This window comes from Pleurodeles waltl, chromosome 6 (assembly GCF_031143425.1).
Source record: "Pleurodeles waltl isolate 20211129_DDA chromosome 6, aPleWal1.hap1.20221129, whole genome shotgun sequence".
Lineage (NCBI taxonomy): Eukaryota > Metazoa > Chordata > Amphibia > Caudata > Salamandridae > Pleurodeles > Pleurodeles waltl.
In genome coordinates, this window is record NC_090445.1 from 1,460,484,239 (window position 1) to 1,460,510,041 (window position 25,803).

The 25,803-nt window shown below is 40.9% G+C and overlaps 1 protein-coding gene across 34 annotated transcripts in view; it reads left to right on the forward strand.

The window, feature by feature from the left end:
- Nucleotides 1–25,803, forward strand: part of ANK3 (ankyrin 3) — a 1,678,649-nt gene that overhangs the window by 1,299,478 nt on the left and 353,368 nt on the right. For all 34 annotated transcript variants that reach the window (XM_069240922.1, XM_069240928.1, XM_069240923.1 and 31 more), the window contains 2 exons: nucleotides 5,152–5,349; nucleotides 21,340–21,438. In XM_069240922.1, coding sequence (XP_069097023.1) covers nucleotides 5,152–5,349; nucleotides 21,340–21,438 — 297 coding nt within the window. The remainder of the gene's footprint in view (nucleotides 1–5,151; nucleotides 5,350–21,339; nucleotides 21,439–25,803) is intronic.

Consider the following 25,803-nt stretch of genomic DNA (forward strand, 5'->3'; position numbering starts at 1 on the left):
ACTGATCAGGCACTTGGATGTGAGGCAAAGGATTGTAAATTGAATTCTCACCCTAAATGGTAGTCAGTGGAGTTTCTGAAGGGCAAGTGTCACTGCGTCTTCTGTTTGAATCATTTTTATCAGAAATAATGCAAAACAAAATACTAGTCTCTTTTCATAAGAAACATCCTGGAACACGTCACTCCCACACAAATTTTGCCAGGAAACTATGGGTCGACCCATCAACCATGTTCTTGTTACTATTACTAAAAAGAAGTGTGTGACACCGACAACCTCAACAGAGAAAGCTGACAGGTGAGTGGAAAAGCAATTGAATATAAGAGAAGAGTGCCAAAGAAAAGTGTTAACACTAAGATAGACGTCAAGTTAATCATTAAGCCTAAATGTGCCATAAACGAAAACAGGGTGTTGGAACAATGGCTAGATCAGGTCAGAATCCTCACTGCCCACAGTTTTACAGTATCCCGCAAAGATAAGTCTGATCACTAGGTAGAGGTCAACACTTGGTCTTCTTGAGGCCGTATTACAAGGAGTGAGAAGAGTGTTCTTGGTTAAATTCAGTGACGTTATCTAATAATGCACTTTTAGTTATGCAGGTGATTCACTGGCACAGTCATGTTCAGCATCTTTTCCCTGTTCTCCAGCAGAGCATGTTTCCGCCACATGGTCACAGAGTACAAATCACATAAAGTTCTTGCCCCTTTGCTGTCTACTTGTATCCCTGCTGAACACGCAACTGTGGTGCAGAGGCACAGCAGGTCATCCATCCCCTCATCCACTTTACATACATTTTGATCTTTTGAGAGAATCCTCAACGTCAGTGCCTCCATCCATTGATGAGATAAAATGAGAGCACATCAGTATATGTTCACCTTTCAACAACGATTGGTCATTTTAGTAGTGCTCAGACCCTGGGCATTTAAAGAGTTCTTTAGGAGTTTGGAGACAGATATAAAATGACCTGTTCCCCTGCCTCTTTCCACTTCTCTGTTTGTGATTATCTATCTTACTGCTTTCTGGTTGTCTCAAGTGCTTGCACCATTTGCTGTCAGCTAACACATTCTAGACAAAACAAGCACTAAATGTATCATAGTTAGCTCTTGTATTAAATTAGGTAGTATCTCATCCAAAGCTGCTCACCATCAAGATGCTGGAGCTAAGGATCTCACTTTGATCTGTGTCACAGACCCACTGCCATTGCCTACAGACTCTGCCTACCAGGGATTGGGCGTGTTTTCCATGGCCTCGGTAATGCCTGAGACTCATCTCAGAAAGGGCTGAATGGAGAAGAAATTAAACATGTCCTCCCTGAACATAATAAATGAACTTAGTAGTGTGCTGTTCCACTGGTCTAACAGTACACTGAGGCAAGTGGATTCCAAACAGCCATCGAGAGCATCCTTTATAGGATGCACTGACCCCTACCCACCAAAGTGGCATGTTTCATCATCAGGCTGTGCTCATTGCTGGGTGGTGGCTGCAATACCCAGTAGGGCCCTCTCTGGGGTTCTTTTCCATTCATCTTTTAAACTCTGTATCCAGTGATGACCATACCATATAATAGAGCCCTTCTATGGTCTTTACAATGGAATACTGGGAACGTGCTTAGAGCTAAAATTGTCTATGGTCTGCCTAATTCCAATTTTATCACCAGAGGTTTCTTATTCCAGGGGTTACATATCAGATGAACCATTAGGGGAATTAATGACGAGCAGGTTCAGGTAAAGAAGAGTTTTCTCACACTGGGGTCTTTTTGCCCATATGACCCGTTTTATGGTCTAAACAAGCCTCATTAGAGGACCATGGTGCCGCTTGTGATGCAACAGCATTCCCGCCCTGGAGGAGTGTTGCAATTAGGTTACCTGCTTCCATGGTCTCCAAAGGAACTCTTTCTGTGGCTCTTCTGCTACCCCTCCACTTTCTCCCATTTTCCTCATCACCTCTCCGCTGCAGTAGAGGAAACATCTTACACAGCTCCAAAGAAAGCAGGCATCTTCAAGCTTGCATGACTTCACATCACTGACTGTGTTTTTATGCTGGTGAAGAGTCAGTTTCTCACACTTACTTTTTCAAAATAAATACTATTGATTTCTTTAAACTCAAAACATAACAAAATTTGTAAATGAATGAGTACCGGTGCCCAAAGCTCTGCTTAGAAGCCCAAAATGGGTGCAGTTAAATGTCAGCACGCCAAATACTAAAGCTGTGTAGTTTTCAGTCCACCTCAAGCCTCTTTAATACACCATCAGACACTCCTGCCTCTTTATTTCACTCTTGCTGGCTCCTGCTTTCGCCTCTTTTCCTCCGTTTTTCCGCTTTGTGTGTTTTTCCCTTTCTTGCTGTTATTGGTAAATGTCTGATGTGGAAAATTAAGTGCCGGTCCCCAAACATAGGCCCCTGTGTCACCCACCATCGCAAATTAAGCTCTGAATATATCCATCTTGGGGTCAGTTGTGACAGAAGGAGAGAGGCGTCTTCTAGGTCGCCGCAGTGCAAAGTGAAAGGCAATGAGTACTAAAACTTAACAGCATAACAGGCAGTCTGTGATTGCCTTGTGTTTTCAGCACATACACAGAACATAGCCAACTCCGCCGATTGTGATTCAGCCACTGCCCCAATATCCCCTCTGTAATTTTGGGGCAGCAGCTGGAAGCATACATTGGTCTTTCTGTTGGCAAACACAGACCTGTGCTGGACCCTTGCACTTAAATCCGAAGCAGTCTCTTACTCCGGCAGATTCTTGCCACATCTCTTTGTACCACAGCCAGTCGCAGATTCAATAGATTCCTGGTATGCTTCCGAAGCATCCTGTCTTCCAAGCTGCACTCAACATATGCGTGGCCCCCAGGAGTGCAGGTGTCGCTGACTGCTGCCAAACTGTCCTTCACAGCAACCCAAATGTCTTTCCTACGGTGGCTTAGCCCAGTAATATGGCAAAATGTAACCAGTTGGTTAGAGCCCATCAGGCACATTTCACGATCTCTCCTCTCAAATTTCACTTGATAATAGGCAGGATTTTATATGGTAGCCAGAATCCTTTGCCATCTATTGCTTGTACATTAGCACCTCCTACTTTTCGGTATTAGTCACTGGTCCCAAAGTCATCCATGCTTCTAGGGCTCAAATGTGGGGCATTATTGACTGTGGGTTTGTATTTTGGGTATGTTCTCAGTTATTATGATTATCTACTAGTTTTGACTCGAGAGGCTATGTTCCCTTTATGTCACTGTATTGCAGCAAATCATGTCTGAAGTGCAGAAAAGGTAATGAAAGACACCTATTGCCTTTTTCTTACTGATTTGTGCTGCTGATACGCATAGCAGAGATGTCATTCTTGGACAGATGGATGTCTTTTCTTACAGTGAATTCAGATATTAGTAATTTCCTCCTGAGATATCAATAATGTGAACTCACTGTTTGCTTTGTTTTCCAATAAGAGGCCATAAATTGTTCACACTTTCTTAAGCTCTGGTCCCACAAGCATCAAGAACCTATACTTTTGCATCGCCCATCTGTGTGCAATGTTGTGTCCCGTTTACTTCATAGCCTCATCGTCTTTCAGATAGATGCACTTTTGGCATGAGGACTCTCTACAAGAGCTGACAGCTTACTCCTTGATTTGCATTCTCTGTGGCTTGCACAGACTCTACTGGCGTTTTAGATCCGTGAATCCTCCAAAGATGAAGTCTGGACAGGTTCTTAGTTCATGTTTCATGGCATCTAGCTGGCGCTACCAGTTTTGATTTTCCCAGCAGTACAGTGCAAGTTATCATGCATTTGCTCGGTGTGTGGTCCATTCTGTTTCAGACAGGGTTTTATTGGTTAAGGCAACATAGGTTGGTTTTAAAAGCCTCGCTTCTTAGAATTCATAAATTATTTAAACCAGATCCTTCTGCTTCAAAATCCTGTAAAAGTATAACTTGCTGAAAATATACTGCACTTTTACGTACTCCAACAGCAAATGGATTATGTTTTGGCACTGGATTCTAAAAACAAAATGAGATTGCGCTCTGTATCAAATTTTCAATGTAGTGTTTCATGCTTAATTTAGTTGCACACACTTAATTGCGTATGATGACCAGGGGCCTAACCTATGCCATAGAGCCCATCTTGTTTACAATTATTACCTCTAAGACAGTTCTAGGGTCTTCTTCAGGCCTCCTACTAATCTTTGGATATAGAAACCTTAATGATACATGTTCAGATTGAATGTAAGTTTTGTTGACTAAAGTGACTCCTCCAAACATAGGCTTTTGCACAGGACTACAAAGATAGGGATTGTGTTTCATACTGGATAAGTTGCTGTTTTAAGCATCATATGTAACAAGTAGTGCATGCGGCCTCTGTCATGCAGCTCCCCACCTGCAGATCAGCAAGGCTGCATCAGCTTCCTCCATTGCAGCTGCCTGTCCGGTTCCTCCTTTCTTTTGCTCGTCACCTTGTTGATGAATTTCAGTTTTGGAACCTCATTGAGCGAATTCAAAACAGTGTCTTCTGTGCAGTCTTTCATCAACATAAAATAAACTGCCCATAGTATCCAACTGGGAATAATAAAAGATTGTCATGGTATGCTTGCTCATAATTCTGGAAGTAATCAATAATTGTATTTTTGGGCAGAATTGAAAGTGGTCACGATGTTCTAGTTATACATAGTGGGGAATGTGAAGTGGCCATAAAGTGCAAAATGGGCATGGAAGTTACAGTGGTGTGTGAAGTGTTAAATGGGCATATATGGACAACTGAGTATGACTTGCTGACAGAACAAAATAGAAAGTGCTTTTTGATGTGGAAGCAAGGCAGAATGGAAATTGATCGTGATCACTGTGCATGACTGGAGATGCCCATGACGTGCATAGTTTAACAATTGATATGCAATAAAATAAAGATATGGAAAAATATGTCAGTGTGAATGATTTGAAACATAACTACATTAAAAAGAAATAAACTGCAATAAAATGTGGCGAACCATATATTTGGCCCCTTTTAGTGGCGATGCTTCTTTGACTTTTCACTTCAGCAGTTTTGTTTTTATGCCCAGATGTACGTATGAAACACAGTGAGCAGCTTTTAAGTAGGTAGTATATGTAAATACTTTAATTTGACAGTAGTTATATTTAGTCATTTTAGTAATCATGCCCTTTGTGTCTATAGAATGGGTATACCCCACTGCACATTGCTGCCAAGAAAAACCAGATGGATATAGCGACCACGTTGCTTGAATATGGTGCAGATGCTAATGCCGTTACCAGACAAGGCATTGCCCCTGTACACCTTGCAGCACAAGAAGGGCATGTCGACATGGTGTCATTACTGCTCACGAGAAATGCAAGTGTAAACCTGAGCAATAAGGTAAGCTCCAACCTTGACTTGTTTTCTTCATTCACATTACTATTTACTGAGTAACTTCCAAATTAATTGTAATAAAAAGACGAAACATTGTGCCTTGTGTAATCATTTCAGCTTTATGGCGTGAACATCTGATTACAAACATATATAGTTTGAGCCACTGTATTAGAATTTTCCGCAATAACAAAAATTCACTTTACAAATGTAGCGTTTATTAAGGTTAACAATTGCAGATATGTAAATTAATCTATGAAATTATACCTGGATCTGGGATAGCATCCACAGTATGGGATTTTGAGGTTCTAATCTTTAGTTGTGAGTTAGCAAAGAACTTGGAAGGATTTATCTTAAGCCAGGTGCCCTCATCTCAGCAAACTGTTTGAGACTAGGGAACTAATCTTAGAATGAATGGAACGGTTATGCCCTGGCGTTTTGGAACCAAACCAGTTTGGTTGGTAAGCTGGAAGCACTTGGAAGATATTATTACAAATAAATAAATAAGCAATATCCACATTATATGTGTGGTTATTAGCAAGTAAGAGGCAGGATCCTTTGCCCGTTTAGATGGGGTACTCAAGAAAAAGCCATGAGAGTTGGTATTTCATCATTTGGGTTGTGAACATACACTGTCAAACACTCATTCCAAAAATATTATCTTGGATTTCTTGTGTCTAACTTCCAGCAGATATGGGGCACAGCTACCCCCATCTCCAGACTAGACAATCTTCACCGACTGTTCAGCTAAGAATGAGTTGATGAGTTATGTGGAAGATCATTGAGTTCTTTTATCAGAGAAGAGGGTCATGTGTCACCTGGACACTGAGTGATATTCATAGAAGTGATAGCGCCCCCTGTTTCCAGCACTGGCACCTTTGACAGTGAGGATGTTATGGTAAAAAGTATATCCACCTCAACAGTCCTTTCAAAATCCCTGTAGTCAACAACAGGGTTAAGCATCTTTAGGACTAGCACAGTAATCACAAGCACCTGTTAGAAAGGAGTTGTAAACCTTACTTCAGCTATCTAGCAGTAGCAGGGGGGCATGTTTAATGGATTATTCAAGTCTGCAAGATGATGCTCACACTCCAAGCTTGTAAGTTTTCTTTCAACCATCCTCTATCATTTTCTAATACCTCCTGCAGCAAAGTTTTCCTCGTCCTTATGTTGGAACATAAGGAGACATGAATAAGCTGATCAAATGGCAAATTAAGTCATGCTGCTTACAGGTAGAAATTGTGTGAACTTAAAACCGAATGAACTGTATGACTTTGCGTATGTGTGTTGCGGTCTTCATCTATCATTAATCCAGCCAAGTATATATGGAATGGAATGTAGTGATCTTAGAATACAGAATGTAGAATGGATTTTGAAGTGAACAGTTGGAATGTGTTAGTTGTAGACTACCCTGATTTTGGTGTTGCTCTGTTATACCTAAATAAATTCCCTCGTTGATTGTACTTCGAAACTGAACTCTCCTTCTTTCTGAGGAATTCTTAAACAGTGTGGTTCCTTCCTCCCACTGTCAGGCTTATAGCTTCCAGTTTAGTATGTAAGTAGAATACAAGTCCCATGCCCAGATATTAAAATCGCCAACTATTCAGAATGGTTAAAATTCATCACTGAGTTCAGCACCTCATTAAAGCCCACATCAGAGGCAGACACTGTATCTGGCAGCCTGTATATACATGCAACTGACCAACAACAGTTTGATTATAGAACTTTGAACACTACTGCTTTCACTGAAGGCTGGCACCTACCGGAAGATGGATGTGGTGAAAACTCATCATGTGTCACTGGAGCAACACCACCTTCTGGAGCTCCCTCTGTGTTTCTATCAAAACAAAGAACTCAGTAGGTAAATGAGTGTGACTATCAGCTGCAGAATGTTCTTCAGCCTGTCGAAAATATCAATAGTTGCAACTCTCAAAACCATAGATAGTGCATGACAATGGAGAATGTGAATCTCATTTTAATATGATCAAGTATTATCAGGTCAGTGACAACGGCCATCCCTCAACTCTTCTTGAAGGGACCAGCTTTGTCTTCCTTTGCTGGCTGAAGTATACATGTTAGACGTTCAGGATTTTCGATGACAGTGTGACAAATCCAACATCCCAGTGGTCGCCTTGGGAGGGTACCTAAAAGTGGTATGACAGTATATGTAAGACAAATGACTTGTGGCTTCTGTAGCAGTATCCAGAGATCACATATCACAAGCTACATATGTATGTGAAGTTTGACCACAACTGGTCTTATTGTATTTTTGATTAAAGGGATTGTGAATGACTTTTATGATAAGCAGCAGAAAAACATTCGGAATCTGATCTCCTTGATGGATTTCCACCTGGTGTACTGTCATTCTCTGTATATCAGCCAGAGCCATATAAAATACTTAAATTCCAAGAGTTTGTGTGCATACAGTCTATGAACTTTTCACAATGGCTTACTCCAATGATACCACACTCATTCATTGTAGGCTTCAACATAAGTTATCTTCTTTATTATAAAAATTAAAAACTTTCACAGCCAACATGTTTCATGGCTTCTACCGCTTCCTCAGGGCTGTTAACACAAAAAAACACCAGTATAACCAACTTCAAAGCTATAAGGTGTTCATCAACATTACAAAATTCCACAACTATCTCGTGAAAAAATAACTGAAATACATGTATTAATCCATTCACCACAGTTTGTTGTGTACATTATATGTAGTTCACATCCTTGCTGCACTATTAAACATTGGAAAAGTGGTTCCATCATTTTCACCTCCTCTTCCTGCTTCCCATATAAGAGATAACCCTTTCAGATTTATAAGGACTTGTTCACTGGTTAATAAGTACGGCACTTGCAGCAAGCTCCTCACCCTGGTTCAACTGGTCACCCTCACACCGTTAAGCACATAATCACCATAGGGTTTGTATCCATGTATACCTGGTAGATCCCTCACCATTTAAATTCAGCAAATCAGTGTGATTTTCACTTCTGAAAATTGTCTCACTCTTACGCATTGGTTTCTCAGGTCTTTGTAGATTCTGAAGAATTAAAACCCCACAATTAGACTCCATAATGCAAATTTCCCTTCACATCTTCATTGTCCTCAAATTAATCAACTTAATGAACTTACATCTCACTGTGTATATCTGCATGTCAGTCTGAATACGACCCCTTCACCGTTCAAATTCTCCTATATCTGTCCAATTTGTCAGTTACGTCTTTTTCTGCTTTACCTATATATGTAAACACCAAACAACCATTCTAAACACTACACAATATACACATCTGTTGTCCGCACCTCACTCTCTGTAACCTTCAGCATAGTTTGATAAAATACTCACCTCAAACTCGGATGCTTCCAACATATAACTCTCTCATCAATCCTTCAAACCCCATGATACGGTTATCTGTCTTAAATACTCACCAGATCCTATTGTTCCTCTTTTACCCAATCAATTTCAAAATTAAAATTAAATTACACTTGCTTCCGCATGCACTTGCGGCCCGTGGAATACAACCCTGCTTATCTCATAAATGAATATCACTATCTCTATGCCACTACACTTTTGCAGTATTTACATTTGCAAGTACCAAGTACACATCACTCTAACTATATCTCCTAAAGTATACATCTGTATGACTAATAAATTCCCCCTGGGAACTCCAAATCAATTCCAATACACCGCTTTTTAAACAATTTGTGAACCATATCCTCTTTTTAACAAAATTTCAAATCATACCCGTAGCATAAAATAAAATTAGAATTCAACAAGCTCTGCCTATATACGTCAACCCCTAACAAAAATTCTTAACACTACACTCTATATTCCTCCATTATCCACACCTCACTCTCTGCAACCCTCAGCATAGTTTGATAATATACTCACCTCAAACTCCCATGCTTCCAACATATATGTCTCTCATGAGTCCTTCAAAATCAAAGTCCCATCATCTAAATCTATTAGTCTCTCTCACCCGCTGTCATAAATACTCACCAAATACTACTGTTCCATTTACTTTCCCATCTTGACAGTGCCTGTCAAAGCGGGGTCCTCCTTTAAATAACTTTCTACCCATTACCACTCACTTTCAAAATCTCTGATTCGCGGACACCGGTGCTTTGTTTCGTGAACTGCAAAACTACCGTTTTTCAACTGAAGGAAGTGGCCATCACCCTGACTTCCTGTCACCCAATCAATCTAAAAAAAATATATGAAATTACACTTCCTTCCACATGCTCTTGCGACCAGTGGGATCAAATCCTGCTTATCCCATACAGGAATCTCACTCTCTCTAATCCATTGCACTGATGCTTTATTGACATTTCCAAGTCCACATCACTTGAACAATATAATTCACTACATCACATCTTAACATTAATTTCCCTTCACCTCACCTTCAATCATATGGGATTAAACCCCACACACCACATATTTATACACCACTGCACTAATATATCCAGAGCACTGCAATATCTACATCTGTCCCTTGTTATTCTTCACATTCATCAAACTGCTATTAAATTTCTCTTAAAAGATAACCTCAAATTCCATACCCCATACTCACATACCCAAATAGTAGACTTCACAGACTTTCCAATCTTTACCAATCCTATGGACCCCTTTTACTGCAAGGAGGCTCTCACCATCAGGTGCCAATCTCTTGTTGCTCCCTATATGCATCCTGTTACAATAATGTGTGTAGTTCTCTATCAAGATTCAACCTTTTTGTAACTGTCCTTAACTTCTTGATCCAAAACATTTCCCTCATCCATACTGAATTCTCAATATTACTGCCTCTCCTCTCCAACTTTTTCAGTTTGTCTAGTAAAATCTCTTTTAGATCTGAGTCCAATTTCAATAAACCCCAATGTTTCCTGAGGCACCTGAATATTTCTTGATTTCCATTACAATAATGAGTAATACACCTCACTCCTTCCTGCCTTTCTTGTTTTTATCACAGGCCTTGCTTTAAGGAGTTCCTTTCTCCTGATTTTATCTGCCCTACTCCTTATTTGTTCAGTGATTCTAGGATCATAACCTCTGACCACAAGCCTATTTGTTATAGAGACCACTTCATTGGCATAATCCCTCACCACACTACAATTTATTTTGGCCTGAAGAAACTCTCAGAATGGAATATTGTTAATCTGGTGTTTTGGATGTCCAGATTGCCCTTGTAGGATTATATTTACACTTGTAGGTTTCCTATATACCTTGGATGCTAATGTTCTTTCTGGCACATATAATTTCAAATCCAATAAAATTAGTCTCTCTCTACTGTATTCCAGAATTAATTGGACATTATAATCATTGCAGTTTAGGTGTTAATGCTATTCTTGTAGCACTTCAATACTCCCTTTCCAAATCAATAAATTATAATCTATAAATCAGCCCCAGTAGGCAACCTTCTCAGAATTGCAGAAGGGGCCGTTTCAGGCATACTCCCTCTCATATGCGACCATTAACAGATTTGCATAGGAGGAAGTAAAACTTAGAACCCATCGCTAGGCATCGCATTTGATGGTACATCACATCCTTATAGATAAAATAGCTATTTTCCAAGACAACTTCAATGAATTCCAACAGCTTCTGAGAATTTATTGTATAGCTGTCAGATTTCATAGTCAAAAAGGATGTAACTGCCTTAAGAGCTCTAAAATGCTCTATTGAGACATACAGGCTGGTTACATGCATCATCGCCAAAATGTAATCCCATGGAATATCATACAATTGTATTAATATGTCCTTGGGATTTGAATGTAGGTTGCTAATGTTCTGACCATATATATATATATATATATATATATATATATCTCCCACTGGCAGTCGCCAGTAGGTAGTTATAGTTAGGACCATGTTTCCATAGAAAAAGCATTTTTGACTTGTCTATATCTTAAGCACAGTTTGACGAATCTTCATGAAATTTTCCAAAACAATTGCCCTGATGATTCTTGTTGCACATGGAAAGTTTTGGATTGAGCCCTCAAGCGGCCAAGGAAAAAAAGGGGGGGGTTCAAAAAGTAAGTTTCCCATGTTAATTCCCTTAGGAGCTTTGAACACGACTACAGCCCAAACAGCTGGACAGAATTACACCAAATTTTGCAGAAAGCTAGCTGTCAGTACGCAGATTACGCTTTTGTTTATGTGTTGTAAATCTGCCCAGTAGTTTAGGAGAAATTAAAGGATATCCAACTTTGTATATCTTTGGTCGCAACGACTTCACGAAAAATAACAAGCTTGGGCATGGAAATGCAGAGCTTTGATTGCCTGCCAACACCAGGAAGTGTTGGCATCCATCTTGGGACTCCGCTTTATCCGAGTCCCACAATAAAAAATTTTTTTTAAAAAAGGGCTGAAGGAGAGGCACCCTGACACCCGTCCAGAGCAAAAAAAAAAAAAAATGTATCTTTTTTTTTATTTTTGCTGCAAAATGCGGGAAAAATACAAAAAAAGCAAAATGTGTGGGGGACTAAGCTTGTTCTGTACAAGCTCCCGGGTGGGCCAGGTCCCAGGGGCATTTACGTCTTCTGTGTGGGGGGTGCCCAGTCCCTTTGCAGCCCACTGGACCACCACCTCCCCGGGGCTTTAATATAATGAAATACGGGGGGCCATTTGCCCACCCCCCCAACCCTCCTGCAGCTCCAGAGACCACCACCTTCCTGAGGCACTTAATCAAAATAATGCAAGGGGCCGCTCCCCCTGACAGCCCTGGGAACCACCACCTCCCCGGGGCACCTAATCAAAATAATGCAGGGGTGCACCGGGTCACCATGCAGCCCCAGGGACCACCACCTCCCCAGGGCACAGATTCAAAGTAATGCGGGCGGCCACTCAGCTCCCCCTCAGCCCTGGGGATGACCAACTCATCTGGACTGTATTGTAATGCAATCCCTGCAGGCCCGGGGATCGCCACCTTCCCTGGTCACTTAAAATAATGCGGGGCGGGGCGCACACCTTCTGCAGCCCCAGGGACCCCCACCTTCCTATGGCACCCAATCAAAATATTGAGAGGGCAATGACCCCCCCACCCCCCATCCCCCTTTGCCCTCCACAGCCCCAGGGAGCACCGCCTCACACTTGAGGAGCCATTGATGACCCTGGGGACCGCCAGTCCACAGTACCGGATTACCGGATTCTGGTATGTCCCGGGACATAGGTGTTTGCTCTGACTTGGAGGGAGCTTTGACAAGTCAGAGCAAACACGCCACTCTGTGTAAGCGAGAGCTGTTTCACTCAGAGCTGAGGTTTCCTCTGTTTCCTTGCCTGTGAGATGCAGGCAGGGAAACAGAGGAAACTGCTCTCACAGAGTGGGAATTGTTTTAGCAGCTCCCTTTCTGTGAAAACAATGTCACATGTCATGAGTGATTAAATATGTGAGGTCACAAGCAGCGCATTACGGGGCGCAAGTTATATTTAGCTGCGGTGACTATAACTGCTGAATTTCTATGATTTTGTATGTGTGAAATGTGAGCCTAACTATAACATCCCTGTAACATTTAGTTTTTAATTAAATGTATGTAATATATAGTCAGTAGTTGCAGTTCAAATGCACTTTCCATTAAATTATGGCAGTTCACTTCTGCTGTCATTTTGTGTTTGAGAAGGGCACCACCATCTTGTGTTTTGGAAACTTGTAAGTTTGGTGAGGCTGAACCAAAAGGTGAACGTGGTATAGTAGCCCTGAAAAAAAAATGAAGACAGAATAAGTGAAGGTAAATGACTGGAGGAACAATACTATAAATTGTTCTTTTTAAAAACTGATTTACAAGACATCCTCGAAGGTCGACACCAAAGAAACACAAAACAAAGAAGCTACTAACAGGTATTATGGCTCAAAGAAAGACTCCGGTGTAGTTTGGTGCAGGGCCGGCATGCAGCTGATAGAATGCACAGAAAATAGGACAGAGCTCCGGGCTGCAGGTCAGACCTTGAGTTCAACCAATAGCACGATGGACAGTTGGGCCCTGCTTCTCACCCCCACTACACACATAAATTATACCTAACACCGCCAACAGCGTAAATGCACTTGCAAGTAGTAAATCTAGTCGGAAGAAGGCTGAGTTTCAGTCATGATGGCAGAGCCAGAACAATCCCGCTTAACAGCGAGCTCTTGGGTAAAAAGGTAAACAGTGCTTTTAAGATTAATCAGAGGAATTCCTATTTCCATTGCTACAAAGATTTACTCTTTTAATTCGGCAAAAACATTGTTAGTTGGAAATATTTCAATTTAATAGGCTTCAGGGATACATTGTGTTAAAAGTATGTTTTACCTGATGAGCAGCTCAATGTTACTCCTTCACTTGAGCTGTGTTTATTGAATTTTTTAGACTAACGCCCTCCAGCACACATTGTTTGATGTACATAGCAGAGCATATTTCAAACATGACAAAAAAAGAGAATACAAGGAGGTTAACCTGTCTCCATAGCAATCAGGAGGTATTTTTCCTGCAGTCTACGTTGATGTGGAGAAATACAGAATTGGGTAGGTGTAAATTGGTTATGCTTAGATGCTACACATGGTTTTGCATTTATGTTCTTAACTCATATGCTTGTATATCTAAACATAACAGGCACTGTTGACAGTAGTAAATTTAGTCATAAACATAAGTTACGACCACATTTACCATTTCACACCTGAAAGTAATCCACAGATGGATTCCAGGCCAGCAGAAATGGATTTTCAACTGTGCAGAAATACACACTTATAAATCCCACTCAAGGGGTGGAGGCGGGCTTTCTAAGGCTTTCTTTACATTGTACGTTTAGGAATGCCCACAAGTGTACATTTGTGGACATCCCTAAACTGCAGGCCGACCCAATTCCATCCTGGAAATGGTGGAAATTTACTTAAACAAAGGGCTGGAGTTACTCTTCGTCAAGAGTGAGAAGAGGGGCGACTTACCCTCATATTTAGTGGATGTGTAGTGGCAGGGTTTCTCCAAAGAAGACTATTTTCCCTGCAGACCATTAAAAAAAAGGCAAAGTTTGCATTTGCAGAGAGGGCTCTCATTTTCCCTTTGAGGACTGAACCTCTGTGCAGGGCCGGCTTTAGCGGTGATGGCGTCCAGTGCGACTATTTTATTTTGGTGCCCTCTCAATGACTACCTCCTCCACGGATTCCCTCAGTACCACGCTCCACCAGAGCCACTCATCTCGCCATAGCCAAAAGTCCTATCTCCTTCCAGCAGGAACATAAATCACCAGAGTTGTCATGACATTTTTATTGCTGCATGAAATCTACTGGCCACACAGGGAACTCTGCAGCAGCTGCTTGCAAACCCATGTTACCCCCAAAGTCAGCGCCAGGTGCAACTGCACCTATTATACTGTCCTAAGGCCGGCCCTGCCTCTGTGGAGAACTCCACTTATTGGGGCTAGGAATGCCTGGTAATAGTCACGTGAAATTCCCAAAGATATGCCTGGAAACCTGTGACGACTGCAGCACTCCATAACAAACAATAAGGTAACAGAAGGAATGCTTGAACCAATCTCAGCCACTGTTGATCACTTGGGTTGTATTGCAGTCCATCGTTTCCCACCCTGTATGTCTGCCTCAGCAGATTATTGTAGCAATTACCATTGAAAAGTGAGTTCCGGATGAGTTTTTCCTGGTCATTTCCTTGAATCAATTTTCAGTGCATCCTCTGTGTAGAGTTTCCTTACCCCTCAAATAAAAAGGTTAGACTTCATGGTACTCCATTCACCTCTTTAATATGTGCATTTTAACTGCTGTTTCCAAAACCATAAGTGTAAGTAGGAAACAGAAAAGGAAGCGTCTGATACTCACTCTGAGATTCTTCTCATGTATTTATATATGTGTATGGTATTTCTCTAACCCAAGCCTAGCCAAAGGTTGAAGAGCACTGTACATAGAAAGACAAGCGTAACATCAACAAGTAAGAGGAAAGGAAGCTGGGTTGTGGATGATTAATGCTTTGTGATGTAGTGTTCAACTCTTGCCTATTAGAGCAGCATTGGGGTGGCCCTAATGGATTCTGATGTTGTTCTAGATCCTGGGTGCCTAGACGGAAAAGGCCAGGTGTCTTGTTTTTATTTTTATTTTAAAGACTTCTTAGTCTGCTGTCTGATGGTGTCCTGGCTATGAATCAGGGATGGTGTGTTTGTATGCAAGATAAGTGGGGTGTGCTGGTTGTGATAGCTTTTCAAGTGATGCAGCTGGTTTTGAAGATGGTTTGGGTCGGCAAGAAGAACCAAAGAAGTTACATCAGAATGGAAGTGATATGATTATATTTCTACTGTCCCTGAATGACATATGCTGCAGTATATATAATGCCCCCAAGCGGGCCACTGTGGAGTTTGAGAGACCAATGACTAGGGCATTACTGCCATCCAGATGTGAACGTATGCGGGCTCTAGCAATTTTAAAGTTGCTTTCTCGAAGAAATAGTATGACTTTATTTAGAAGAGAGAGCTGCTTTCAGGCTATCTTTGTTTTTCTGGTTTTGTGTTCTTGAGGGTGTGATTGGTGTCCAGGGTGAATCCAAGTGACTTGGCATTCGGTGAAAGTAGGTTCAAAGTTGTCAATGCTCATGTAATTGAGCCTGGTTTTTAATGTGTCTTGTTTATTGTTATTGGCTAATAACACAGATTCTATCCTGGGGTAAAATTCAGCTTCAGGTATGTGCTGGATATCCTGGTCTTAATGATGTGGAAGCAGTATTTGAAGTTTTGAATGTCTAAAACAGTGAAAGTGGAGTGGTGTGTCTTTTCCATATTAGTGAATCTTGTTGCTGTTATTTGTGAGTAGAGCATAAAGTGGTTCCATGTGTAGGTTGAGGATGGGAGGAGACTGTAAGGATTCCCGTGGGACTCCATTGTAGATAGGGATCTTTTGTGACTGGTATGTTCCCATGTGAACAAAATGGTGTCCATCAGAAAGATAATGCCACAATTACCCATGCTTAAGATGCTACAGAGTGATCTCAATTTTCTCTCTCTGCTTTTAGCACTATCCTTTTTTTTCACCACCATGTCAGTACCTGACTTGGACCAGTTTTCTTCATAGCTTTCTCTGGTCATCCCAATCTCTGAATCCCTGGCCCGCTGCATCTATAGTAAGCCTCTGCCTCCATAAAATGTATGCTCCTAAAAACCTCTTTTCCTTGATGACTTGTTGCCACACCCACTCCTCTCTCCAGTCTTGCATTCCTCTCCAGAAACTCAATTTTTTTCGGAAAAAGTTATTTAAGTCTCTCATACCCTGTTGCAGTGTGTGGCTCCCTTAACCTCTTTCCTCAGAATGCGTGAAACAAAACAGCTCTATTTGCAACATGTACCTTTTTGAGTCACTGCATTATATAGGCGTGGATAGATTAACCTCCTTAGTCCCCACACCTTTGCCCACATAGTCACTTAACACAAAAAGCACTACACAACATTACCAAATGAATTAATATTTCAGGGGTACATGATTAATCTTCATACTATGTGTTGTGTGCATAATCCTCTCTAACTTGCTAACAATATCAAAGTGTGAAAAAATAAATGAAAAAAATTATGCATGAAGGGTGAACAAGTGAGTGATTGTCATGGGTGTAACTTGGTCAATAAGATTGGAGGGGCGTGAGCTTCAGATTTTTTGATAGGCTGGCATATAATGTTTAAATACATTATACAACAATCAGAGTGCATGGGACAGACCTGGGGGCAGTGGAAAGCGAGAGGGATGTGGACTGATAGGAATACTAAGTGAGGGAAAACACAATAGTTTGTAACATTACCAATATTTTTGACGACTTTAAAAACTGAGAGAGAGAGAATGTTTGTACGTTTTTGTCTGAATGTATATAAAAATTCCTGGTGAAATCCAGCAGACATGTCACCATACCCGACTGAAAGTATCTGTACCCATTATTTATTAGAAAATTCATTTATTGAGAGGTGTAACACCCACACACCCTGAAGCTACGCCCCAGGTGATTGTGTCAAAACAGTGTAGCACCTTAAGGATAATTGAAATTATGGGAGAGCACCAGGTAGTTCTGGTCTATTCAGGTTCTCAGTCAGTTATTGGATTTTGAAAGCTCTTGGCTAAATATGAAAGTTTTGCCCCTTTATTGTGAGATTCTACGGGTTCATCAAGGTAGGAAAATACACCATCCAATAACCCAGTGTATCCAATATTCTGATGCTAGGGCATGTGCTCTAAACAAGGTCAATGTATCTTTTCACCATAGCAGAACAGGTGGAGACAAAGTTAACATTCACAATCAAATCAAACATAATTTACAGTATGATCAAAGGGCCATACAAGGAAAACCCAAGTCGGAAATAAAGTCTGAGTTTTATTACAAACTCAGACTCAGGTTGATATAGACAATCCCCAAGACAAAGCTGTAAGGGTATAGGATTACCATCGGATGTCGAAGTCTAGGAAACAACCGAAGCTTAACTAACAGCCAACAAACTAAAAGTTCTGTCAAGGCACTTCAAAACATAAGAACTAGAACCTGGTGTTCCGAGAGTAAATGTTGACCAGTTCTTCTAAGCATTTGCATAAATCTCAGTTGTCCAATTAAGTCTCTTAAACAAGTTGGGGTCCCTTGAAGGTACGACGTCCAATTTCTCCTAGAGCTGGGCTACAAGGCATGGGGACAGAAAGTAAAAAGGGAGTAAAAGACAAAAGGAATTTCGAAAACGACATCTGGGGTAGGATAAAGCTAACTAAAGTTGATAAAATGTAGGTAAAAAGGAAAGATGCCAGCATGTCAGAAGCTTGGTCAAGAGCCTTTTATGGGTCAAAAGAAAATTATATGAGCCTGATTTAGATCTTGGCAGAGGAGTTACTCCACTGTAACGGTGACTAATATCCCGTCCCCCGAAATCTAAATACCATAGAAAACAATAGTATTTAGATTTTGGCAGAAAAGATATCTGTTACAGATATGATGGAGTGACCCCTCTTCTAAGATCTAAATCAGGTCCTAAGTCCAGTACAGGGCAAGGGTAAAGAGTTCTGTACCTCCAGATGGGGTCTGCCTGACATCTAACTGAGGAATGGTAAATTAAAGTCCAAAATGCACGATGATTTATCAATCTATAACACCACACAAATCGGAAGGTTTAACTGTCCAATCATAGTCCATCATATGGCTGTCATTTGAAACAACAACAAAAAAAGACTCCCATTACGAACATGGGAATGGCATCCATCTTACACTACTGTACGATTTGAAACAGTTGTATATTGTCCATTTCCACAGTTCCACAATGTACCAATTTCTAGGTTACTTTCTCAGGCTTACTATGCGTAAAACAATAGGGCATCTATTTTCAAGCTAACATTCTGTGAGAACAAAGGCTGAAAGCAATGTGAGGTTAACAAGAATGACTAAATATTTTTCTCAAAAGTTATGAAACAGGACCTTAAAGGCCTTAAATAGGCTACCTAAAGCAAATTACAATGGCACATTGATTTATATCGATTAGAGCAAATATAACATTCAAAATTATGAATTCATCATTAATAATCTGTCAGTGTTCATTTTACAATAGATTTAAAAGAAATAACTTAAATGCATTTCACTAAGTATAATGGAGAACTAGAATTTTCCACATTAACATATAACATTTTAAAACATTTCCATGTAGAAATTCTTTATTGTTTTAGTTAAAATTAACATCATAAGGAAACACATGGATCAAATTAATTGGTTATACTTTAAGTTTTATGGCTATACCACATCGCTTTAAATCACTATTCTACACTGAATGCACATTAATATAGGCTTTCAGTGCACCAATTTACACTTAACTTGTTAGCACTACAAACAATAAAATTCAGACTGTGTCCCATATAGATGGTCACTGTGACGTCAAAGTAGCAGTAACATTTCAGCAACATCCGTCCCCCCACTAATGGCGAATCAAGCCATCACATCAGATTACAATCGCTAATATCAGTGGAACAGATCAAAACCCTTGAGGTCATACCAAGAAAAATCTTCTGGACTCCTCTGACGGCTTAATGTCACTGTAATAGATACTTCATCTATTCTCATGCTCAAACTCCTTTTTTCTTCATCCATCCCTCCTCAGCGCTCTTCATTTCCAAATTCTTGCACAACTTGTAAAGGCCTAAAGCAACTATGGCACATATCACTATTATCTGCAAAGGTCTTAAGATACTGCCAACAATACCACTACCTATGTTTTCAAACCACTTTCCAACTGCTGAAAAACCACACCGTATAGCCTCCCAGCCACCTGTTGCCTCTACCCTCTTCAAATTCTCTTTCAGGTCTGTCATGCCCCTGATGTACTTTCTCAGCTCCTTACTGTTGTCCAGAATGAAAGTGCAACACTGTTGAACTTTCAGCATCTTTCAAACTCCGCCCTCTTCCATAAGAAGGCTATCCAAAGCAAGTTGATTCTGCAAACCCATTGGTCTTACGGCAACCATTTCTATGTCGACTAACAAGAAGCCACCTGCTGTATCTGTAGACAACTTAACTACAATGGTTAATAACTTCTTTATCTTCAGGTTATTTAGGGTCATTCCTACAGATGGAATCGTTGTATCAAATATATCTCTTACACTCAGTGAAGCACTGACACCTCTCTTGACTCAGGTATTTGACTTCTCATCCTAGACAGGATCATGAAAATGTTCCACATGATGGATCTTTGGAACCACTACTCCTAAAAAGCTTCTACCATACCATGCTTTTGGCAATCTAAAATAACCATTCTTTCTGCAAATGAAATAAACTTCTAGAATTACTGGATCTTGTCCATTCAACATAAAGGTTCAAGCATTCTTAAGCAAAAACTCATGTCTACGCCCACGCATCCCCACAAGCTTTGTGTCAGTTTTAGATCTTAGTCAATATTCATATAATTTCCCTTTTTCATGTCAGAAGGAATGGTTGCGCTGCAGAACTAGAACTATTTAGGATTCCACGAGGGTGGTTTAAGCATACTAAATTTATGGCCAGCTAAAGGGTGGCTTCTTGTGAAAAGTTAGAGTATCCAGATAGAAACATGTTGTTTAGAAAATAAGATAACACTGGGACTGCACGATCATAAATCAATATTTTAAAATCTTCAGGTGTTACTTTTTTTGTGTGATTAGAACCTCAGGATAGGTTTGATTTTGAAATATTAAAGCAATGACCAGGACAACTGTTCATTGGTGCTAATAAAGGATTAGCTGCTAACAGTTGGAGGTCGCATAGGGTAAAGAGATCAATGAGGAAACCTTAGGCAGCATCAAGTGAGGTTACCTGTAGTGTAAGAATTCCCAGATCATAATTAGAGAGACTATGAATTTGCTTGGCATGTCTCCTGGCTGATCAGCAATCTAGTATAGCGAGGTGGAATGTCAACATGACATTAACTATGAGATGTGGTGGAGTGTGGACAGGTGGTTAAATGGGACTATTTTTAGAGGCTGTGTATGAACCTGTGTGAAATTGTAGAAAATAAATATGCAAGTTACAGAAGCACAACAACATGACTACACGTGTATTGACTGGAGTAGAAACAATTATTGTATTTAAGCAGTATATAGAAAACGTACAGGCTGTCTCCTGCACCAAGAATTAGATATAAGATCACACTAAAGAAGCCTAAAATACTAGATCTACCCCCAAAACAATAGACCGGCATAATAGGAGGCTGCTCACTAGAACAATCTCTGAGGTCCATGATTAATAATGTAAAAACTCACAGGGTAAAATGACTACCCTAGGAAAGGCTAACAAGCAAGTCTCATAGCAGGAGAGGTCTTTCTAAAATGTAAGTTTCCTCCCACTTCTGTGTTGTGTGTTTGAATGAGCTGAATGTTAGAATACTTGCATCTGATGTGCACTCTAGTAATGAAAGAGGCACTTGAAAATGCACAGTGATAATGTGCATTTCTGTTGAGTAGAAAAGTTGTGATTTCCTTCTTTTGTAATATAACATTGTCTTGGGTTTACGCATCAGTAAGACATTATTCATTATAAGATTAATATTTGTTGTTCTTGATTTGCAGGGTGGCCTTTCTCCACTACATTTGGCAGCACAAGAGGACAAAGTGAATGTGGCAGAAGTTCTAGCAAATCAAGGGGCTGTCATTGATGCACAGACTAAGGTATGTTTTGGCAAAATATCCAATTTCATATATATGTTCCTATCAGCTGCGTATGGTTCTAACATATTCTGTGTTCTTTCCCTGGACTACAATGCTCGTCCATTTGCTGGTGGGCTCTCTCCGCTATTTCATTGTGAATAGTCAGCCTTGTCTTATCATATACTTCTCTATAATAACATTATAAACCAATAACGGGGGATCTGTGCTTGCGATCACCTGCTGTCTTCCAAACAGACCAGGATGTAGTAATCAAAGCACCAGAATAAATCCAAGATTAGTACTTGATTCAGTAGTCGCCAGGTACCACTTGGGATTTGTGCCTGAAGAATGGCATTGGAAGAAAAGAAAAACTTAGGTTTCCCTGAATTACCACTGTCCTCTCCAAGACAAGACTTCATTGGAGACAGTCCATTTTCCAGGCACTCTCCGGATCTTCTAGTGATTATGGCTCTGAAGATCTCCTTGAAAAAAGCTTCCCATCACCTAACAGCATAGCTGATATCCAAGAGGTTGAAGTGTCAGCAGTGTAATTGGGTCTTGAGCCAGTTAGCTTTAGTGCAGTATCCTCTCCAGTTGATGAAGCTAATGTTCCCTCATCTCTAAAGGCTGATTCAGGGAACCTGATGATAATATCCAATCAAAAAGCAGCAGCTTTGCTATGAAAAGTTGGAACCTCTCGTCTGTTGAAGACTTGGCTTGTTGGCAACAATCAGTAATGCACAGCCTGCTATTTGCGATTCCCTGGCTTATTTTTGAATTTATGTCAAATATTACATTTGCTTAAGCTCTGCACCTCTTCTCTGCAGGAAATCAAATCAGAATGCATAATATTTAAGATGCAATTGTAAGAGCAAAAGATTGCAGCTGTAAAGTCCATTGTGGGAGTGGCTTGAAACAGGTAATTTTGCTGCGTTGGAGTTTTCATCCTCTCTGCAGGCTTGGTTCCTGAGAGTGCGCTTCATAGACTGATTTACCCCTGATATTTAGGGGAAAACATCCTTAACTAGGAAATACAAACTTGTGGCACAGATACTCTTCTGAAAATGCAGTCTTCTTGGTTCCCTTTAGAGTCTGGACATTTTGAAAATTTCCTGAAAACGTTGGACCTTTTAAAAATGTTTTGACAGAGTGAAGGCCTGTGAAGTTATCAGAATGAAGTTGGGATGACCAGGGCCAAGGAAAAGGGGTCAAAGCCAGTCGCGGCTCGCTGCGGATTAATTTGGTGGGGCACCATGTGCGTGGAGGGGAGAAAAACATGAAATAAAAAATTTTTAACGTACCTGCTCCGCCGCGCCGCTCATCTTTTTTGCTCACTGCAGGCAGGCACATGCTTCTAGCCTGCCCTGCGGCCAATCCTGACGCTGCTCAGAGTAACATTTGGATTGGCTGGAGTGCCCAGCCAGGGCGCTCCCAGGCCGACTGGGAGCCTGTGCCTGCTCTCTCCACCCCGACAACACAGTGCTGGGTTGGAGAGAGCACAGTGCACATGTGTGTTTGGCCAGTCCAAGATGGCCGGCCAAATACACATGCGGACTGAGGGGAGTGCGTCCCCGTCAACCTCATTGACCCCCCCACCCTCTTAACAACGAAAGGATAATAAACACATGTTATTATCCTTTCATTGTTAAAGTTTTGCAGCTGCTGCTGCTGCTCGCGGGGGTGACCCTCCTCTGCTATAGCGGAAGAGCCACCGCTGGTCAAAGCGACAGTAATGAAAGTAAGCCGGTACAACTGCTGGCCTTCCCAGGGATACTAGTTATTGGTAAACTAATGCCTGTTCAGGGGTGTTGTAGGCTAGGATGAGCAGTGGGCACCTGCATAGTAAGTGTTTGCAGGGAAGAGGCCCAGTTGGACTTGCTTTGTCACCCAGCTGAGGATCTCTTGTTCCTAGGATGACTGAAAGTGGAAGGCACATATTTCTTCATGTGTGTATAATCGAGTTTCTACTGTGCAGTCTTCCCACAGGTAGCCTACGTGCTGGTTCTGTATTCTGGAAATAAACTACTGCACTTGTGCCAAAACGTGTATCTTTTGTTGACACTGATAAATGTCTTTGAAGAAACCAGTTTTATGCCCCGCAAAAAATCAGCGGAACGCTTAGGTCCTGGAAAGAAGAGGCTTTTGGTATTTAAGACCTGGTTCGTTCCGGTTTCGAACGCGGTTTACTATTTTAAATACAATCATTTTTTGTATATTTCAAGATGTGTAAACTTCCTGTCAAGGTTGCGCTATCAGCAGCCCTGCTGTGATCCTCACAGCGCCAGTTAAACTCCGAGAATTTTTCTTTCCATTGACGCCCAGGTTTAAACAAAAAACATAAAGGCCAGTAAACCTGTGGTATTTTTCAATGTCAAACTAAAGGCGTGTGCAAATGGAATATGTCGCTACACTTTTAGTCTGTGAGCGCGCGCGGATGTGCGGTACGGCTTGGCACGGTGCTATCTTTCCCTATCTCTCATTCCCACGTCTGAACTTCAGCGAGCCGAGAGAAGGGCTGACTACTGAGCTGTGGGAGACAGTTTTACCTCACATTCGTCCCTCAGTGCATGCATTTATCCGTCACATAGGCTTTTAACAATTTACTGAACAAGGGCATTGGCTGAACTTTAGTTGCAGTGCTTATTTTGTAAACATGTCGGGGCCCAAAACTGACCTCCGCAATACGCAGGCGCTGCATTTAAATGTGCGAGCACAGAATATTGAGGCAGCGTAACCCTAAAAACTTTTCGGGCCTCTTTAATCCATTGACAGCCTCTCCCTCACTCGTTAGCTCACTCTTGCAGCTTTCTACTTTCTCCACCTTTCACTTCTTCAGTTGTTTCAATATATGCCTTTTGCTCGCAGTAAGTGCCGGCCCTCAACCTAAAAAGTGTTGGTGCCCCCCAGCGGCTCAGATTATGCACTGTTTAATTGCCATTCAACTGAGAGCCCCTAAGTGTTTCCGGTTACTATGATAGTTTCTTTAAAAACTTTTTTCAGATGGGTCGGCCCTGTTGTATAGTTATTGTACTAGGTTTTGAGTCACTGGATTCTGCGGGTGAAAGATGGTATACAGTTTACAGGAGCAAAACCGTACCCAAAAATTTAGGCACCCAATTTTACCTCATTCGGTTCTCCTACAGTTTGGATCAAAGGTGGTGCTAAACCTCAATTTCACAAGGCACTGTGTCCCTGCTTTAAGGCGCACCACCTCAAATATCAAATTAGCAGAGTTAAACCATTACAAAAAATAATGGGATCAAAGGAATTGAATTGGGCCCCGTTCAATAACTGAGTTCTAGATCAATGAAAAGTTATAGGCTTTTATTACTAAATTCAAACTAAGCGGTACAGGGTATATGTCATAAAGGCTCTCTAGGGCAGAGTTATACAGTAACCAAAAAACTGTAGTATTTCAAGTCCCACTAGGCAGCAAAATCATTAAGAAAATAGCCAGCATCCCTAGCAGAACAGAAAAGTATTATGGCTCACCCCTAAAATCATGGGGTTCTTGTACACAATTCTCGCATTGAAAATTAGCAATATTGTATAATCAGCGTGGCACGAGTAAAGCTATCATATCTTTAGCAAATCAGAACACAAGAAGAGTAAACCTAATTTCCTTAACACACTGAAACTCAGTACGGTACGGGTGTACAGCAGCACTATGCTGCTGTTTACTCAGAGAGATGCTAACAATAAAAAGATGTTTAAGAAACAGGCAAGAATTTATTTAAAGGAGGATAATAGCTAAAGAAAGGAAGTATCTGTTGAGTCCTGCATCACTTAACTTTAGGAGCACCTTCATTTTTAAAGCCATCTTGCAGCAAAGTATAAACATGTGATTAAGCCTTTTCAAAATTCCAAAAGTGTATTTAATTAACATGCAGAACCTTTTCACTTTAGTACATCAGATTATATCAGTGCATTGAGAAGTATTATTTTAAAAATGATAGTTTTCAAACATGAATTTAGAAATTTTAATTCTTCCCCCTACCCTGACAACAACGCCAATTGTGAAATGTGGCAAGTCGGTTGTCATGTGCACCCTTTGGGTGACCTGGGTTCTGATTATACAAGTAAACGTTTATAGTTTTTTAAATCAAACATGGTAGAAGGTTTTATACAGCGGGCATCCTGAAGTCATGTCGTTTTTAAGTCCTGTTTATGTGATAATGAAGGGAAGTGAAATAAAACTATTGCCTAAGATCACACAATTTGATAAGGTGGGGTAGCTGGGATTAATCCCAGGTTTTATGGTTTCACATTGTGCAATTCAGCAACTACGTGTATATGCTTTGCTTCCCCTACATCCACCTTACTGCCAATGCCCCCCCACACCACCATTCCTGGACCGACCACACTCCGCTGGCATTAATGCGGCCC